Source organism: Rhodnius prolixus, unplaced genomic scaffold (genome assembly GCF_049639745.1).
Source record: "Rhodnius prolixus isolate KJV_2025 unplaced genomic scaffold, Rpr scaffold_3, whole genome shotgun sequence".
NCBI classification, from domain to species: domain Eukaryota; kingdom Metazoa; phylum Arthropoda; class Insecta; order Hemiptera; family Reduviidae; genus Rhodnius; species Rhodnius prolixus.
In genome coordinates, this window is record NW_027411603.1 from 26,363,323 (window position 1) to 26,381,245 (window position 17,923).

The 17,923-nt window shown below is 33.1% G+C and overlaps 1 protein-coding gene and 1 non-coding gene across 3 annotated transcripts in view; one reads left to right on the plus strand and one right to left on the minus strand.

The window, feature by feature from the left end:
• The window catches only part of LOC141452766 (uncharacterized), a 50,414-nt gene that overhangs the window by 19,164 nt on the left and 13,327 nt on the right, over window positions 1–17,923 (plus strand). The window contains exons 1-2 of one of the 2 annotated variants that reach the window (XM_074125176.1): window positions 10,759–10,901; window positions 16,443–16,542. In XM_074125176.1, the coding sequence (XP_073981277.1) occupies window positions 10,802–10,901; window positions 16,443–16,542 (200 nt within the window). In that variant the 5' untranslated portion in view covers window positions 10,759–10,801. Of the gene's footprint in view, window positions 1–10,758; window positions 10,902–16,442; window positions 16,543–17,923 lie in introns of those variants that run through there. The other variant, XM_074125175.1, reaches the window with a different exon arrangement.
• Window positions 7,232–7,372, minus strand: LOC141453865 (U4 spliceosomal RNA). Its single transcript, XR_012458266.1, has one exon. It is a non-coding gene; the product is annotated as a U4 spliceosomal RNA (small nuclear RNA).

Genomic DNA, 17,923 nt, shown 5'->3' on the forward strand with positions numbered 1-17,923 from the left:
AAAAAGAAAAGGAAAAATCACGAAATAAGAACTAGAATGACCAGCAAAGTATAGTATTTTTTTTATCACCACCAATATCAGCAGCAGAGCTAGAGTATACACATTAGGTCGTCCTTATTTTGAAGCATAACTTAAACAAACTATGGAAATATTTGAAAATATCAGCTAGAATTACCACCAAATTAATTCATTTTGTCTTCGTCACACATTTGGAGGGCCACAAAACTTACATTTCAGATGAGGATTCAATTTAGTAAATTTGACTAAATCGTAGTACTTCTTATCGAGGAGTTAGAGAATGTATGGGGCCAGGTGATTCAAGTTTATAACTATTTTGAACAAATTCCATATTTTGATGTTGTCACACTTGGGCACAGAATATACATGTTTACACTATCAAGAATTCAGAGTTAAGGCCTCTTGGTAATTTCTATGGAGAAATCTAATTGCTTTTTTAACTTCCATAACTCTTACCTTCGACACAAATGAAATTTATTGTTGTGTCTGCACTTTCACTAGCTATTGAATAATTTTTCAGTTGATTGACCTGATTTCAAGCAACTTATCTTCTTCTAATTGTTTATTTAGGCCTCGTTTAGATGACAATTGAAGTATTAACATGTTAAGATGTACTCATAAGAAATTAACAATCATTTATTAGAGTGCATAACTTGAAGTCATTGGGAATAAACAATTAGATTTCCCGAAGGCCAATGGCGCTTCAGCCGCTTTGATTAACCCAGAAATGCGTTTTTGGAGAAGATTTTGCCTGGGAGATGTGATTACAAGATAGTCTATCGAGGAATTTATTAATCAGTTATTAGCGAGACCATGGACACACGGAAAATATCATGCAGAATTGAAATCTCGTTTGACTGTCCCTTTCGCCAGGTTTGAAATAATCAATGACTGCGTTAAAACCGTCTAGTAGGACAGTTGTACGAGGGTCGTTTGAAAAGTCATGCAAAAATAAAAACTACATACTTTTTCGAGGTAAACCTTTTTTATTTTTCAACATAGTCTTCTTTTATGCTTATACACTTCGTCCAACGCTGCTCTAGTTTGTTGATCCCTTCCGAATAATAGGATTTGTCCAAGTCTGAAAAATAGCCATTCGTTTCTGCAATCACCTCCTCGTTTGAATAAAATCTTTTTCCCGCCAGCCATTTCTTCATATTGGGGAACAAATAGTAGTCCGAGGTAGCCAAGTCTGGAGAATAGGGGGGATGTGAAACGAGTTGGAACCCTATTTCCATTGATTTTGCGACCACAACTGCTGAGGTGTGAGCTGGTGCGTTGTCGTGATGGAAAAGGACTTTTTTGTGGGCCAATCGTGGGCGTTTTTCTAGCAGCTCGGTTTTCAAACGGTCCTATAACGATGAATAATATGCACCTGTAATAGTTTTACCCTTTTCCAGATAGTCGATGAGGATTATTCCTTGCGAATCCCAAAAGACAGTCGCCATAATCTTTCCGGCCGAAGGAACGGTCTTCGCCTTTTTTGGCGCAGATTCCCCCTTGGTAACCCATTGTTTAGATTGTTCTTTGGTCTCAGAAGTGTAGTGATGTATCCATGTTTCATCCACAGTGACGAAACGACACTTAAAGTCCTGCGGATTCTTCTGGAACTGCTGCAAACCGTCCTTGCAACACTTCACACGATTTTGTTTTGGGTCAAGCGTGAGCAATCGCGGCACCCATCTTGCGGATAGCTTTGTCATGTCCAAATGTTGATGCAAAATATTATGTACCCGTTCATTCGAGATGCCCACAGCACTAGCAATCTCACGCACCTTCACTCTTCTGTCATCCATCACCATATCATGGATTTTATCAATGATTTCTGGAGTAGTAACCTCAACAGGGCGTCCAGAACGTTCAGCGTCACTTGTGCCCATAAGGCCACTCCGAAAATTTTGAAACCACTTATAAACTGTTCTAATCGAAGGTGCAGAGTCACCATAATGTTTATCAAGCTTCTCTTTAGTCTCCTGAGGCGTTTTGCCTTTCATAAAGTAGTGTTTAATCAACACACGAAATTCTTGTTCGTCCATTTTTTGAAAATCACTCGACTTCCTCGATTCAAACGAATGCCAAACACAAAGAAATAGACCGATCTGGCTAAAACTTGGTGTGTGTTCTTCCAAGAGATGCTACTAACTAAACATAACCTCGATACGCGCCAGTGGTGCTATCTCTCTGACTTTGCACGGACTTTTCAAACGACCCTCGTATAAGGGTTGATCGTTAAAAACAGCACGAAAAAGCGTAATGTTGAAAAACGCCCAACTTTTTTACTATTGTTTTTCCAATTAAATTATAATTGTAATTATTTTTTAAATTTAATTTTTACCTATTTATTTACTTATTTGTACTTTTCTGTTTACTTTTTTAAAATTCATTTTATTTTTGGTGGAAATAATTGTTTAGTAATTAAATTTGGTGCTGCTCCGGCACAAATCTAATTGATTAACAAAATAGGTAATATTGCTTTTGGTTTAAATACAGAGTTCTTTAAACTTTTTATTATTTTCTAAATAAATAAATTTATCTTCAATTAGGCCGAATTTTCTGCACACTTTGAAGCTTTGAAAAAATCTTCTTGTCTTTAATTTATGTAAAAAGCAACTACAAATGGCTCAATTTAGTTCCCCTTCAACATTAACTACACAATATATATATTTCTATTTCGTATGCCCCAATTGAGTTTTGGGAATAACGTTTTGAGCTAGAGAATCAATCCATGTATAATAAAAGTATAATATTATAGCTATAATTTAAGCACTGATGCTGAATGAAAGAAGCTTTATCCTCTGACTCACTTTAAACAACTGTCAAAGCTGAACGAATTGATTATTGATAAATCCTTAACAAAAACTTACAGTTTTAAAAGTTAAGTATAAGGGTTGATTAAACGCCAAAAGGTACACAAATCAGTAACCATTTTTTTGAGAAAGCGTTTTGAATAAAATAGGAAGGTATTTGTACGTAAATAGCAAAATTAAACTGCGATTTCAGTACTTCCTTTTAAGAGGAGCAAGAAAAATAAACTGCGATTACAGTACTTCTCCCTAAAAGGCAAAGATTTTGAATCGAACGACAATTCATTGATGTAAATCGGTTCACTCATTGATAATTTTAACGATTGCAGTACTTCCTCTTAGTAGGTGTAAGAGCATGATGGCACTTCACAGCCACGTAGAGGAGCTTTAACCACTTTATTTGAGCTAAATTTTATCAAAATCGGACTAAGCTTTGTAGAAATATTGGTAATAATAGTTTTAGAAAGGGCCTTATTTGGGTGGGGCGAACTCCCCTCCTTATGAGGCATAGCGTCGAGACTTTTAAAGTACAAATCTGTACAAAATTTCGATTCGAATGACACTTCATTCATGAAAATCGGTTCACGTGTCGATAATTTGAAACGATTGCTATACTTCCCCTTAACAAGTGTAAGAGCAGATCGTCGCTTTATTGTTAGGTAGGGGAGCCCTAACCCTATCATCCTACCAAATTTTATCAAAATCGGGCCAAGATTTACAGAGTAATTAGTAATAATAGTTTTGGAGGGGGCCTTACATAAAGGGGGCTAACTCCTCTCCCATTCGATGTACAGGGCCGAGACCCCCAAAAGGCACATCTACATAAAATTCCGAATCGAATGACACCTCATTCATGAAAATCGGTTCACGCGTTTAGGCGCTACGTTGTTTACAAAAAAGGTAACAAGAACAACAACAACAAGAAGAAGAAGAAGAAGAAGAAGAAGAAGAAGAAGAACATTTTTTGAAAAAGCCGTTTTTGCTCATTTTCGGCAACTTTTTTCTCGAAACCTATTAGATCTGGGTGGTTGCAAAAAAATTACAGTTATAAAGGAGGATTTGCCCTATATTATAAAGAAAATTTGGGAATTTTATCTTTTATAGAAAAACTCTTTAACAAAAACTTACAGTTTAAAATGTTAAGTATAAGGGTTGATTAAACGCCAAAAGGTACACAAATCAGCAAGCACCCAACATTTCATTAATTCTTCATTAATATTTAAGTAATTTTACTGCATTAATATTCATTAATATTTTTTAGAATTTATTAGATGTCACAGACCCTTATGCTGGCCATTTTCGTCTACAAAATATATGTTCAAGTAGAACTGTAGATTGACTGTAATATCTAGTTATTTATAATAATCAAACTGTTGATTACAGGTTAAAAAGAAAAACGTTATAAAAAATAAAAAAAATTATGAGGCTAAAGAATTCAAAACCTTTTTTAAAAAATGCTTACACCAACATACATTAATGATTTTGTTTATTTTATTTATTTATTTTTAAATAAAAATCGTCGGTTTAAGTTCATTCTTCGATTAAAGTAATTGTTATTTTATGTTGTAGTCAAACGTTTATAATAATAGGTAATAATTATCTGGCTTTATCGCAAATAATATAGTTTTCTACAATTACATTCTCAATCTAGGTATTCATCCCACAATGTTGTATACATGTAATGTAAAATGAAGAAGATATGCATATTTTTAGGGCAGCTAATTATACCAGTATCTTACTATAAGTAAAATTAGGGGGACTAAATTAAATTACAATTGAGAAATCAATAATTGTTGAATAATCTACTTGTTATTAACTGTGTGTTATTTGTGCTCATGAATATTTCGGTAAGATGAATTCAAGACAGTAGCCGACTCTAACTTTGTCTTTTTCTACTTTAACATGCATGTACGTATATGTGATTGATCATAATTATAACAAAAAAATATTATAAATGAAGTGGCCAGCATAAGGGTCTGTGACATCTAATAAATTCTAAAAAATATTAATGAATATTAATGCAGTAAAATTACTTAAATATTAATGAAGAATTAATGAAATGTTGGGTGCTTGCTGATTTGTGTACCTTTTGGCGTTTAATCAACCCTTATACTTAACATTTTAAACTGTAAGTTTTTGTTAAAGAGATTTTTGTACCTTTTGGATGGATTTTCCTTTTTGTCTATTTTGCAAAGTTACATATCTGCTTGACAGATTTTTTTTTAATTTGGAATAAGCATTTCTATCATTATAACCTGATAAGGTGTTAAGTCGGAACCGTAACTACCACTGGAGAGATCTTTTTAAAGAATGATTATTAGTTGCGGTCCCCCAAACCATCCTCTATAACAATTTTTTTTAAAAAAGCGTTTTGAATAACATAGGAAGATATTTGTACGTAAATAACAAAATTAAACTGCGATTTCAGTACTTCCCTTTAAGAGGAGTAAGAAAAATAAACTGCGATTGCAGTACTTCTAGGCAAAGAGACAAAGATTTTTTAATCGAACGACAATTCATTGATTTAAATCGGTTCACTCATTGATAATTTAAACGATTGCAGTACTTCCTCTTAGTAGGTGCAAGAGCATGATAGCACTTCACAGCCACGCAGAGGAGCTTTAACCACTTATTCGAGCTGAATTTTATCAAAATCGGACTAAGCGTTATAGAAATATTGGTAATAATAGTTTTAGAAAGGGCCTTATTTGGGTGGGGCGAACTCCCCTCCTTATGAGGCACAGCGTCCAGGCTTTTAAAGTGCAAATCTGTACAAAATTTCGATTCGAATGACACATCATTCATGAAAATCGGTTCACGTGTGGATAATTTGAAACGATTGCTGTACTTCCCCTCACAAGTGTAAGAGCAGATCGTCGCTTTAATGTTACGTAGGGAAGCCCTCACCCTATCATCCTACCAAATTTTATCAAAATCGGGCTAAGATTTACAGAGTTATTAGTAATAATAATTTTGGAGGGGGTCTCACATACATGGGGCTAACTCCTCTCCCATTCGATGTACAGCGTCGAGACCCCCAAAAGGCACATCTACATAAAATTCCGAATCGAATGACACCTCATTCATGAAAATCGGTTCGCGCGTTTAGGCGCTACGTTGTTTACAAAAAAGGTAACAACAAGAAGAACAACAAGAAGAACAACAAGAAGAACAAGAACAAGAACATTTTCTGAAAATGCCGTTTTTGCTCATTTTCAGCAACGTATTTCTCAAAATCTATTTAATCTATGTTGGTGCAAAAAAATTACAGTCATAAAGGAGGATTTGCCCTTTATTTTAAAGAAAATTTGGGAATTTTATCTTTTATAGAAAAAGAGAAAAAAATTGTCAAAGTTGGGTGTTTTTCAACGTTACGCTTTTTCGTGCAGTTTTTGATGGTCAACCCTTATACAACTGTCCTACCGGACAGTTTTAATAGAAAAAAATTGTCAAAGTTGGGTGTTTTTCAACGTTACACTTTTTCGTGCAGTTTTTGATGGTCAACCCTTATACAACTGTCCTACCGGACAGTTTTAATAATATTCCGACAGTAGTTAAATATTGAACTCAGTGAAGGGATCACGAAATTCGTTTTGAAGAAGTATATGAGCAATTAATAAGAGTTTATTTCTTAAAATAAAAATTAATGGCCCTATTTTCCGCATATATTCTTCAAATTAAAGCAAAATGAATGTTATGTCACCAAATTGTTTAAGTGAAAACTTTAAATTGTAAATAGTCATGAATAGTGCATGATCATGGAGAAAGTAGATCTCTAATGTTATGACTAAATGTTGATAAAGTGACTAGTTATAATATTTTTTGCCAAACCATCTAGAAAGTAGCTATAAATGTTTATAGCCATATATTTTAAATTTTTGAGAGCAATAAAATTAGTATTAAGTGTGTCTTTAAGGTTTCCTTTACTTCTCATAATATCCCTTCTGCCTTTGGATGGATATAGTCCAATCCATTTCGACAGATTTAACATACCAATGTTTGCCAAATTGTAACTTTCTTACCTACAATCTACAATCTCGTATCTACAGAAAACGCATCAATTATTTTTCTGTATATTATGATAACCATCTTCCTCGATGGATAATTCTCATTATCATTCTATGTTCTTTAACATAAAATGTCCAAATTTATTTTCTAGTTTTTTGTAATATGTAATTATACGTAACCAAGTAAAAGGTCTGCTTCAGAAGTAAGATAGTCTCGATATTTCATAAGATTATAAATATTGGATAATGGATAAATGCCCTTACATTATACAAATTTGCACATTGCTTACCAAGTAAACCTCACTGCTATTATGTATGTGGATGAGCGTAACCGAATCGTTCGAGTGGTATTGGTAGACATCTACAATTAACACCTTCGGAATTTGTTTATTACATTTGCAACCCCCGTAGGGGCTTTCAAAAATTGCCTATGGAGTCGGTGTTTCACGGCTTCATGGCGGGGTATTGGTAAAAGTTTTCAACTAGCAATAATCGCACCTCAGGAGGCCTTCATTGGTTACGATATTGCCACTGCGCAAGGTTAATCTGGTAAGGTAGCAAACGCCCTTAGGTACATATAAACATAACCAGAACCATCAGCACTCTGAAGGCTTAATTGACCCAATATAGTGTATTTGGCTACTAGGAACATTTAAAATGATGATAAAATTAAGTAGAATAAGGTTTTACCAAATATAGAATTCATAAATTTTTGCTAAGAAGTCTTTCAAATAGTTTAAATTGTAGTTATTTAGAATGTGTTTAAAGAGAGGCTTACTAGCGAATCCTAGCAGCGGTACTTGGTACTAACTAGGTAGTGGCCCATGCAGATGCAGAGTTATTCTTAAACTATTTTATCTAGTTAAAGATAATTATTCTTTTTGTCAATTCATGAAATAAAAATAGATAGCATATTTTCTACTATTACAGGCTACATGAAAATATTTCTTCACATAAAGAAATTGAAATCATGCTCAGCTCTTAAGTTTGTGAGGTTCGGCCAAGGAGGGAAGAGAAATTATTATCACCAATGTAACGGCACTTTAATCTCCTTTTCTAGGCCCATAAAGTTGATCCGTAAATTATATTTTAAACTTAATTTTGCCCACGAAGTCATAAATTTAGATGGGGAGCATCGGCTTCACACAACATTTTTTTATTTTGAATAATCCAAAGTTTTATATTTTTGAATACACCGAAGTTTTATATTTTGGAATTCATTTTTCACGTCAATTCTTCATCTTCTGTGGAAGTATTCTGTCTGTGGGGAAAACATTTCGTTTATCTAAAACAATAAAACACAAATTGAACAATCAAGAAAGTGGGTGATTACCTATCATAGTTGCAATATTTCTTTACATTACTTTTAGTTTTAAAAATAATTAGTAATTTTTATAGAAATCTTAAATCCAGAATCTCTTTAAATTAATCAAAATTGCTGCAAAAATTTTCTGTCCTAAGAAAATTTTTTAATTTACTGAACGCATTCGTATTCTGTACGTGCAGGAGACACGCTTTCATATTTCCTTGTAACTCGCAGATATACCTGCTCGCCAGCTTGTATTAACAGAAATCTGCCGCTAAAAGAGAGAGTTTATGTCACACCTCTTATAATAGGAAATGTACATCCATCCGCATTAGTCATGGATTATTGTTTGACGGATTTACACTGAAATCTGATGAGTTGTGTTTGATTTCTTTTGATCTGTCTTATTCTTCTTCTTCTTTTTTTTTATGAAAGGGATATGAGCAGAGCCGCTGCATGATGGTGGTTGGCAGAATGTGACCCACAAGCCGGCAGCTTGATTAAGGGCCTCCAACTCTATAAAGAACAAAAGATTAACATGCAAAATAAATAAAATCCTTGTCTATTGTTAATTTCGTTTGGAAGTGTGAATTGCTTCTTTACGGCAACATGTGTTGTTTAGTCCTTATCTACCCAAATACTACTTAGCTGTAGGTGGCGCTTATAATGAATACAGCATAATTTCATTTGTCCTATTTTGGCTGATCATTCATTATATTGATCTCTGACGGTGGATTAAAATCCGAAATCGGTCGAAAATAGGGAAAATTGCGTGCCACGACAGATAAAAATCAACGCTGTTATCGTGCACTGTAGCTCAAACTCATTTTTAATGATTTTTTTTTTTTAATCCATTTAAGATGTAAAAATATTTTATTTTTTATAGAAAAAAAGTGTTTTATTAATTACTATTAACCGCAATTCAGTTAATGACAAAATAGATGTACTGAACCATTTTTGGTTCATTTTTTCGTATAGGTTATATAATAAAATTAAGAATTAACTAAATTTGTGAACGGTAACAAATTGATATTGTCATTTTTTTTGTATTTATTAATTTTTTTTTAACACATTAGCGACTTTTACATAAGCGATGGACCTGAATTTTAAGAGCAATTGACCACTAAAGGGCTTGGAGTAAATAGTCATTTTTTAAAGCTTAAGATGTTGATCTGGAATTAGCATGTACGTACGCAAAACTATGTTCTTCCATGCAATAGACACCAACGTATTTAAATAACTAACTTGTGTGAGTGATGCAGTTTTTGCTAATGTATTTTGCTCTGTTCACTAAACGCATGATTTGTTTTAGCCAAAACAAGTCTTCGCCTGCTTTTTGTATTGAATAAATCTAGAATTTAGCCAAGGAATGCTACAGAATCTGTTTGCATTCATTCTGTGAAGTTTGCACCACATCATCGCTAAGCCAATTCTCTGGAGTCCATAAATCTTATTTATCTAGGGAAAATATAAATTTGAAAAAGATAAAAAACGTGAGTGTCAAAAAAATTATCATTAAAAATAATTATTATTTATTATAATAAATTGACATTTTTTAATTTTTATTATTGGAATTTACAACTGTAACGGTTGGTACTGATGAAAAAAATAAAAGAAAATCGTGAGTGGAGAAGGCACCCAGTGGTGTCACTCCAGTAATGTGCTTTGCTAGAATGCTCTCACAATGAGAGTAGATCATGAGGCTATCTTCTCTTCAATCTTCTTAGAGGATTACCTGGTAATGTGGAGGAAGATAGATGTTCTATGAGAGGATTAGGATGAGCTGTTGTAGAGGAATGAAATTTGAGAAAACGAGTGTTAGCTAGATTCGTAATGAAAGGGATATTGAGGTCATTATGGATAGTGAGGTTAGATATATAGAATGGAGCGTTTTCGAAGTATTTTTGACTGTAATGTCTGGAGGCGTAGTGAATTGGAACGCTTAGTCGATCCCCGTACTTCGATGCCGTATGACTGGCGCAGTAACAGTAGATATGAGTCTTTTGTTAGGTAGGTTAAGTCTCGATCGTTTGTCAAGTAGACTGACATTATTTAAAATTAAAATAACAGTAATAATAATTAGGCTACTTTTTAAAATTATGTCCAGTAAAGTTTCTGTAGAAATAGGACATGTTTTTAATGAACAGAAGTTATAATTTTTTAGACTGAAGATGGCCTGGTGGTTGACAAAGCTATTTAAGAATATTTATACGCTTTTTATTTTTGGATTCCCTACAGAGTTAACAGTAAGTCAAATAATAATCAATTATTAATTGATTGATCAATTCTTAAATCTGATTATCTAAACCATAATCTGGAGTAAAAGTCCGCAAGAACAACAAATAATGTATATATATAAATAATGAATGTTATTAAACTTTGTCTTCCAGTCAAAAGACACATGATAATTACAATTTTCAAACTCACAAGAAGGCAATTTTTGGCGAATAAATATTTTAAATGCAGAGACCTTAATAAAAGTTTATTTTTTGTCAAAAATTAAAGCCAATTAAATTTTAATTAAAAATTAAAGTGGGGATAAACAGAGAAACAGGGGGTTTGACAATGAAGAGATCTTATGTGTACACTCTTACTTTCATCCAGTGTTGAATGAGTGCGCGGATCACAAGCATCGTAAACAGTGTTACCATCTCACAGATGTGGTCATGTCCGTGGCTAGCCTCAGTTCCTGGGCCTTTCGGCTCACTGTAATACTCAGCGTTGCATCCATGGCCGGCATTATCCTATATTTCACCCCATTACCAGGTCTCCAAATTAAAATTATTATTAATTTATATTAATTTACACAAATATAAGGTCTTCATATAATTGCTTAGTATTATAAGGTTACAGGTTTCTTCTTAGCAAAATATTCTGATATCGTTGAAATAAAATTAATGTTTATTTTGTTCAGTTCAACTACGATCAGGTGCTGTTATTATACTTAAATTTCTCATATTAATTATATTATATTAAATAAAATCCAAGGCCAAGACCGGGAATCAAACCCATTACAACAATACATTAGCTTTTCTTTCTAACCACTTGGCCAATTAATTCGTTTTTCTGGAATCTCTACTTACAATTCTAATTTGCCGTTGCTAAACTTGCATTATTAGTTTATTTTAAGAACTTGATTGATTCAAGTGATAATAATTTTAAATTATTGGCGAACTGTTAACCAAAGTAAAACAAATTTAAATTTTTGAAAGTTAGTGGCCACAATCTTTGTGTAAATATAAACATGTACTCAAGCAGACTTAAGGAGTTCATAAACGGTCAGGATAGAAGACCCACCAACTTAAGAATAACAATTTAAAAATACTATATTCTCAATAAATCCTGAAGATTACCTACTTCCTAGCTCGAAAGCTCCGCAACATAATAAAAAAATTACAGAAATTGGCAATATTCTTTTTTACTTTTGTAATATATTTGTACAAACCAAGCTCCTAAAGGAAGGCAATAAATTAGTCGAAACGTTGTCGAAAAAATAGGCTATATTAAAATGCTGAAGTGAAAATTGAGTTATAAACATTTTACGCTGTATTAATAATTTACCAATTACTCAGCGACGAAAAAAGAAAAAAAAGGGACTCGTTCTCTTCAATATGATTCACTAAAGTAGCCAAAATGTGAAATCCAAGAGTGAAATGAACTGAAAATATAAAAGAGGCATGTTATTTTTTGTATGTGTGTTGGAAAGAAAAGCTATCTTTTGAAAAATAAATAAAAATTAACTTAAATTTAAAACTTCAGTTCATTATCGTTGTTACGTCACCACTTGTAGCCTTGACTAAGAACTTTCTTCAAAATCAAGATGAAGGTTCAACCTGCATTGTGCAGTCGATAGCTGCATGCATTCTACTTCCTCTGGCTCATGGTTTATCCTACACATACGAGGTGTGTTCAAAAAGTAACGGGAATTTTTAAATTTCGCGGGTTTGGAGAGTCTGATTGTAAAAATTTTTTTTTTATTATGTTGGTACACATGCCCCTGAAGTACGATAAAATTTTCAGTAATATTCATTGTTTACTTCTTAAGTGGCAGCCGTTAAGGTTAGACGTGTTTTTCGAGCTTGGCGATTTTTGTTTGTTAAAAAAAATGGATCAAAGAATTTTTATTAAATTTTGCGTAAAAAATGAAATAAAGTGTGTGAAATGTTAATAAAGGCATATGGTGAGTCTGCTATGAGTAAAACAAGGATTTACGAGTGGTATAAGCGTTTCCAAGATGGCCGCGAAAACGTTGAAGATGACGAACGACCTGGACGTCCAAGCACATCAACAACCGATGAAAACGTGAAAAAAGTGAAAGAAATGGTTATGAACGATCGCCGAATCACAATCAGAGAAGTCGCTGATGATGTTGCCATATCAATTGGCTCATGCCATGAAATTTTTTCGGATGTTTTGGGTATGAAACGTGTGGCAGCAAAATTTGTTCCAAAATTGTTGAATTTCGAACAAAAACAGCGGAGAATGGAAGTTGCTCAAGAGTCACTCAATGAAGTCGACAACGATGCGGATCTACTGAAACGTGTTATAACAGGTGACGAAACATGGGTTTACGGATATGATGTCGAAACTAAGGCTCAATCGTCCCAGTGGAGGCATTCTGGATCGCCAAGACCGAAAAAGGCTCGACAAGTGCGGTCGAATGTGAAGGTTATGCTCACTGTGTTCTTCGATTTTAATGGCATAGTGCATCATGAATTCTTGCCACAAGGTCAAACAATCAATAAGGAGTACTACCTACAAGTTCAACGCCGTTTGCGTGAAGCAATCCGAAAAAACGCCCGGATTTGTGGCAAAACAATTCATGGATTTTGCACCACGATAATGCACCTGCTCACACTTCATTGCTTGTTCGTGAATTTTTGGCCAAAAACAAAACTTTAACGATGCCCCAGCCTCCATATTCGCCAGACATGGCTCCATGTGACTTTTTTCTATTTCCAAACATAAAGAGAACATTAAAAGGCCGTCGTTTTACAAGCATAGATGACATTAAAAGCGAATCGCTGAAAGAGCTGAAAGCTATCACAAAGATCGAGTTTCAGAAGTGTTTCGAGGATTGGAAAAAGCGCTGGCACAAGTGTATTGTATGCGAAGGCGACAATATTAATGTAGATGAATAAATAAATATTTTTTTCAAAAAACGAAAATTCCCGTTACTTTTTGAACACACCTCGTATGTAAATAGTAGGCTATGAATTTATCTTATACATAGCTGTAAGTGGACTTTATACTTTACATTCTATTACTCTTTTTTTAAGAGAAAATATTGTAATCCTAAATTTCATGAATTTTAAATATACCCTTAAAATTCCGTTGTTTGAAGAAAGTGCTTTGAATTAAATGCACGAAATCTTGAAAATCGTAATGATTAGTATTTGGATACAATAGGTGCATTGTATCATACAACTAACTCCACATTATTGATCTCTGAAGAAGACAAACATTTTTTGAAACAGAGGCTTCATTGGTGTTGTTTTATTGATCGAATCCTTGTCAATACAATCCACACTATTCAATATTTAATGGTCACAACTAAGAAATTCTGATCCTCAATAATGATTTTACAACAATACTCACTTCACAGCTATCCAGACTTTGTCTAAAACGTTTTTTCACTCATTCTAAGAAGAATGAATTATTTTTTTATTATTCTTGGACTGTTAGCTAGAATCTTATTTTGAGAATGGGTGCATATAATTCTTCGTAAATAATAAATAATTCTTCATGTAACAATCAGGAGCTCCTAAACGATAGTGATGAATCAATACAAAGGAAGACAAAAAAAAGAATTAGGCCTTCACGAATATAGTATTAATGGCGATCAGAATTAACAACAGTAACTAATGAAATTTATTGGAATTAGAAATGCAGTTTCTATCATTTAAGTGTGAGACCTTTAGACAGAAAAAACTAATATTTGGGTGAATATTGAACGGATTGCACCGGGAAGTCACCATTAAAGTGGGCAAACAAGTTCAACTGGCCTTAAATTGAACGGTGCCAATACTAGAAAAACGAGATAGAAATCATTATTAAGAAAATTTATAATGATTTTTGATTCCCTGTTTATTTGGGAACTGAATATAGGAGGAAGAATTTCACAAAAGTTATGAAATTCTGTTGGTATTCCTGCTTTCAGAGAATTATAAAAGTAAAGCTAATGTTTTTATGACTAAAAAACCTGTGAAACATGCAGGATTGGGTGATTAAGGAAATTTGTGTTTGGTGATTAATCTTTAGAACTGGCACCTTGTTAGTCCATTTTTAGGCCTGAAACTTGAAAGAAAGACCCAGTGAAAATTCAGATGAGAAAAATTTAAGCCAAATATTCCATTCTTGTACCAACAGTAAGAAATAGTCTCTCTACTTTCCTTGTCATTTGTCTCGAAAATATTTTATTTAAAGGCATTTTCTTAAAGCTAGTTGACTTAAGAAATGCATTTCATCCTTTGCTAGTAATACCTCACGTTGGTACTATTCTAGGGATTCCTTAAAGTTACAGAAGGAATATAGAATAAAAAGGAAAAAATTACATACAATGTAAATAAAGAATATTGACTTGTTCTTAAATGACAAAGAATAGAGAATGTAAAAATGCTTATTAACAGGTGTCAAACTTTTATCTTGTTTATAGCTTTGATAGAAAATACCTATCATTTTGTTAGTGTTTGTCCCGTGCTAAATGAATTTAGATACATGTGTTTCAAAAGTAAAAGTTTAAATTATCGAGAATTTATTTTGAATTTAAACGGGAAAAATTGGCAGGCGTTGTATAAATTTATAATTATCGCGGGTGGCTACAGACGGTTTATGATAGGAGAATTTAATTATTAATTAAGGAATTTTATACGCAAAAGTAATCTAATTAAAAGTAATATCAGTATAATTTTGTATGTTTAATAGTTCTATTTTTTCTACAAAAACAATAAATAATAAAATAAATAAGTTCTATATTTTGTAAGTATTTATATGTTGTATTAATTATTCAGGTTTTGTAATGGTTTACTTCTGATTTGAAATTTAATCATTTATACCTTATAAAAGTATGTAATTTATGTTATATTTGTTTTAATCAAGGTCATACCTCTGATGGTCTATCGACCAAGAGTACCGCTTTAATTTACTTTAATTTAATTATAATATGGAATTGTATATTTTTAATAAAGCTTATTATTATTATTATTATTATTTTTTTTTTTTTCCCTGGCGCATCGACGTCTGTGGCCATTAGCGCCTGCTACACATTTTCTTTTCTTATTCAAAGGCCACTAGAGCAGGGAAGGTACCCTATTGTCCTATCAGGCTGCCACACACATATCTTGCTCAGCAAGGCAGGGTGGAGCCTAGGCAAACGGAAGCAGACCGCGCTCCCCTCTTACATCATCGGTCTAGCCGACGAGGGGGAATGCGGTTTCGCCGATGGTACCATCCCTTATGTTCACAAGTTGACATTTTCTAAAATTCATGCAATTAAAAGTACTTTGGGTTTTGCTTTAACAATTATAAACATGTGTGTAAGACTTATATAGTAGTATATGACATATGTAACAACGACTTAATCTAGTTCATGTATATAGTCTATCCTAAGGAGGCTATTTCGTAGAATCTAACTCAAGTGTGCAGTACTTTTAACAAATGTTCCTGCACACTTTAAAAGTGACCTAATCCTAAATGAATTTAAATCTAAGGGGGGTTGAAATACTTTTATAAATTTCTTTCAACCCCGGATTAAAAGCCTAAATCTAACAGTCATACCAACATTCTCGCAATAAATACACGTACACTGATAAAATCATTCATGCTAATAAATACGTTCACGCTAATAAATACATTCACGCCTATAAATACATTTACATCAATAGCAATCTCGCAAATAAATACTTTCACGCCAATAAATACACTCACGCTATTAAAAACAATATACTACTCATTCACACAAGGGGAAAGTACTCGATATTCCTTTCCCCCTTATTATTATTATTATTATTATTATTATTAGCTTTGATAGATGCTATACTTTCATGAAATTACTACTAAATTATAACACTACAACTATAATTACTAGTCGCACAAGTCTAAAAGCGGTGGACATTGCCTTGGAAAAGTGTCTACTAATAATAAGAGAAATTTTTTGTAAGTCAATATTCAGGTTATCTGGTTAAATTAGGCCGGTATTAAAATAGTCTATGGCCAAAAACACTATTACTAATAATTCCATGGATTCAGAATCCAATTTTAAATGAATTTAACAATTCAAGTTTGTTTAATTTATTTTTTTTGTTACAGATTTATATTTTGCATCCTGCGATCGACCCTGTCATGAATTAGATTGGCCTATGATCTGCAGGTTTAGACTTATATTGGAACCACATCATTCGATGGGAGGGTGAGTATAATACGTACTTTGAATTTGAGACATTTAAGACTTTCTTACTGGTTCACAATTAATAACATTTATACTATTTTTAATTAATACGCATGTAGACTTAAACACGATATTGAGGAGTTAACAAAAGTAAAATGGTACCAATTTTTTTTTGGGGGGGGGGTAAAAATTCCAAGTTGTGGTTGAAGAAAATGAAAAAAATTTATGTACCAGTGTTTTACATTTAGCAATTATTTTTTTACCTGTTTTATTTGTAAAAACTGCCGTTCTTTATTAATGTTTACAATGAAGTAATAATTATAAAAATATCGAAGCTAGATGAGAGAAATTGGAATTTAGGCGCTGAGGCTCCTCTTCAAAATTTTGACAAATTAATAGTGAGTATGATGACATGATGAGAAATGGATTTCGTCAGAGACGTGTGGACAACTAATCCTGGATCGTATTCGGTCAGAAAGTTCGAGAAGTCTAGGATTTCTTTTTGGCTTTCTAGAATTCGTTCCAGTTAGATATTTGCTATTCCGGGCTGTACTAGCAACGAGATATAAGGTACATGGCACATCTTATAGTTTTGGTCAATTTCAAACTGATTTTGTTCCAGCGAGCTAGTGCTCAGCGTAACGCCATCCATCAGTCTAAGGAAAAAACATTGAAGAAATAACCTCAATCTGCAGTTTTTTATGGCCTTGATATACTTCATTCAAGATAGGAAGCATTATAAGTTCAACGAAGTTTAATCTGGAAACCTTAGATATTTTTTGAATAAAAAAAAAGAAGAGTTATAACGAGAGATCGGTAGAAAATGGCTTGTAAAGTTTGTAGTCATCTTTAGAGTGTTCTAACTGTCAAGATGAGCTGGATTTTGCCTGTGAGGTTACCAAACCTTGATGGATGGTCCCAGGATGTTGACATACCAAATATCTTTTCAGGCCCTAAAAGAACTGCGACAGCATTGACACCCTATCAACACGGTGACTTTAGTGCAGATTAAAATCATCCCATCTCCCACTAATTTTAAACAAAATAATAGTAACACTTATATTTAGTGACACAGTGGGAAAAATGACTTATTAAACAAAAATACTATTAAAAAACCATTAGAAAGGCAATTTAATTAATAAGGCTTTGTGTATTTTTCCACACTAAAAATAAAATTGACAGCAATACTAAAGAACAGACAAGTACAGGAAAGTAATGTTTACAAACTATTGTCCATCTCCAAACATTATTAGTCGATGATGAAAAGACCTTGGTTGCTGAAGATAGAGTGAAAGTAATGAGGCAAGCTTGCGGTGAAAGGTTCGTAGGTACATCGATGGTAGTTAAGAAAGAATATCTTTTTTGGTTTGTTTCATCTTCTCTTATGCAACAGTCGTCCAAT